The following is a 1,272-nucleotide window of genomic DNA, read 5'->3' as shown; positions in this document are numbered from 1 at the left end:
AATTGATCTTCAGTCATGGTACAATCAACAAGCTTTCACGATGTTCTCTCTGATCCATCCTTCACCATCTCTCGTCTCCCAGGTCTTTAATTCCTGCCACCGCATTCGCAATCTCCAAGAGTTCGGACTCTGACAATGGCACTCCATTCCCTAAAAGTACCTCGAACTCCCCTTCATAGCTTGTATCAAAAAAGCTGTAGGCCAGAAGATTGGACAAATAGGCCTGGAGTTTTCTGCGTAAACGGCTTGATCGTTTCTCAGCGCATATCACACGCACCATGGCTGTACAGGCTGCCGCAAGAGGGACTGTCCAGATGGCAAAAGTGTGGTCTGGCATGCCTGCGTACCGTATCTCTATGCGTTTGAGATCGTATAAGTCCAGCCCCGACCAGGACAGCGGTAAGAACACAAGCCTCCTGAAGGTGTCATGGCCTAGGCTCTGTCTTGTTGCGCCGTCAATTTTGTATCGCACACCCAAGCCCGAGTACTCGGACGGATAGCCGATACGCAGGGACTCGGTACTTTCTGGATAGTACCCCAAGGAGGCCGCAACCTGGCAAGCATCATACAACTGTTGGTCGGGGACTAGGTAAAATAGACTCTGGGACCGTGTTAGTTGACACAACATCACTTTCAGGGGAGAAGGGTCTGTTTACTCCGTCCGTCACAAGAGGAACACCCAGTCGGCGCCAGAGCGGGTACTCCCACTCGACGAGGTCAATCTGTGCCGCTGCGAGTCGGTGCAGCAGCGCTGCCACTCGTTCTCTATGGCTCGGCATTCTGATGTGATACGGCCAAGAGAGGTTAAGGAAGACTGCGTGGCAGGGGTTTGGGGATCAGAACAAGGTGAGGGTGAAAGGTTTTGATTCTCAGTGGTGGTTGTGACTGAGTATGAGTATTGGACCGCCATATTGATGCAGGCCCAGCCGTATTTAAGCACAGGCGAGATGGGAAGATATCGATGATCTAAGCCTTGCAATAAAGGTTATGTGGCTTTGAAACTAAACGATCCGAACGATGTGGCTTTGAACCTTGTTGAAGCTTGTTTTGACGTCTCACGGCTCCGGCTGTTAGCAACCTAGTCCTTCAACCAAGAGGATTGTTGGGTAAAACTCTTCCTTAAACCGACATTTCTGAACCCTGTTATTGGAGGATAGATTCGACATTTTGAAGGGGTATCAATTGAGTGGCCTTGTGTGCGCGGCTTAGAAGAAGCAAGCATCTCTGAATTCGTTTTCTTTTGACCCCTTAGCTTTCATGACTCCTAACCTG

General features: G+C 50.0%; 1 protein-coding gene across 1 annotated transcript; it reads right to left on the bottom strand.

The window, feature by feature from the left end:
* Window positions 1–61: 61 nt before the first annotated feature.
* On the bottom strand, window positions 62–779 carry BBK36DRAFT_1131306 (hypothetical protein; the record flags this gene model as incomplete). The annotated part of the gene is made up of 2 exons (XM_024891955.1): window positions 62–601; window positions 657–779. The coding sequence occupies 2 exons, from the start codon at window positions 777–779 to the stop codon at window positions 62–64; spliced, it is 663 nt and encodes a 220-aa protein (XP_024744951.1).
* Between the last annotated feature and the right edge of the window lie 493 nt (window positions 780–1,272).

This window comes from Trichoderma citrinoviride (genome assembly GCF_003025115.1).
Source record: "Trichoderma citrinoviride strain TUCIM 6016 unplaced genomic scaffold BBK36scaffold_59, whole genome shotgun sequence".
Taxonomy (NCBI): Eukaryota; Fungi; Ascomycota; class Sordariomycetes; order Hypocreales; family Hypocreaceae; genus Trichoderma; species Trichoderma citrinoviride.
This window is presented reverse-complemented; position numbering and strand designations above follow the sequence as displayed.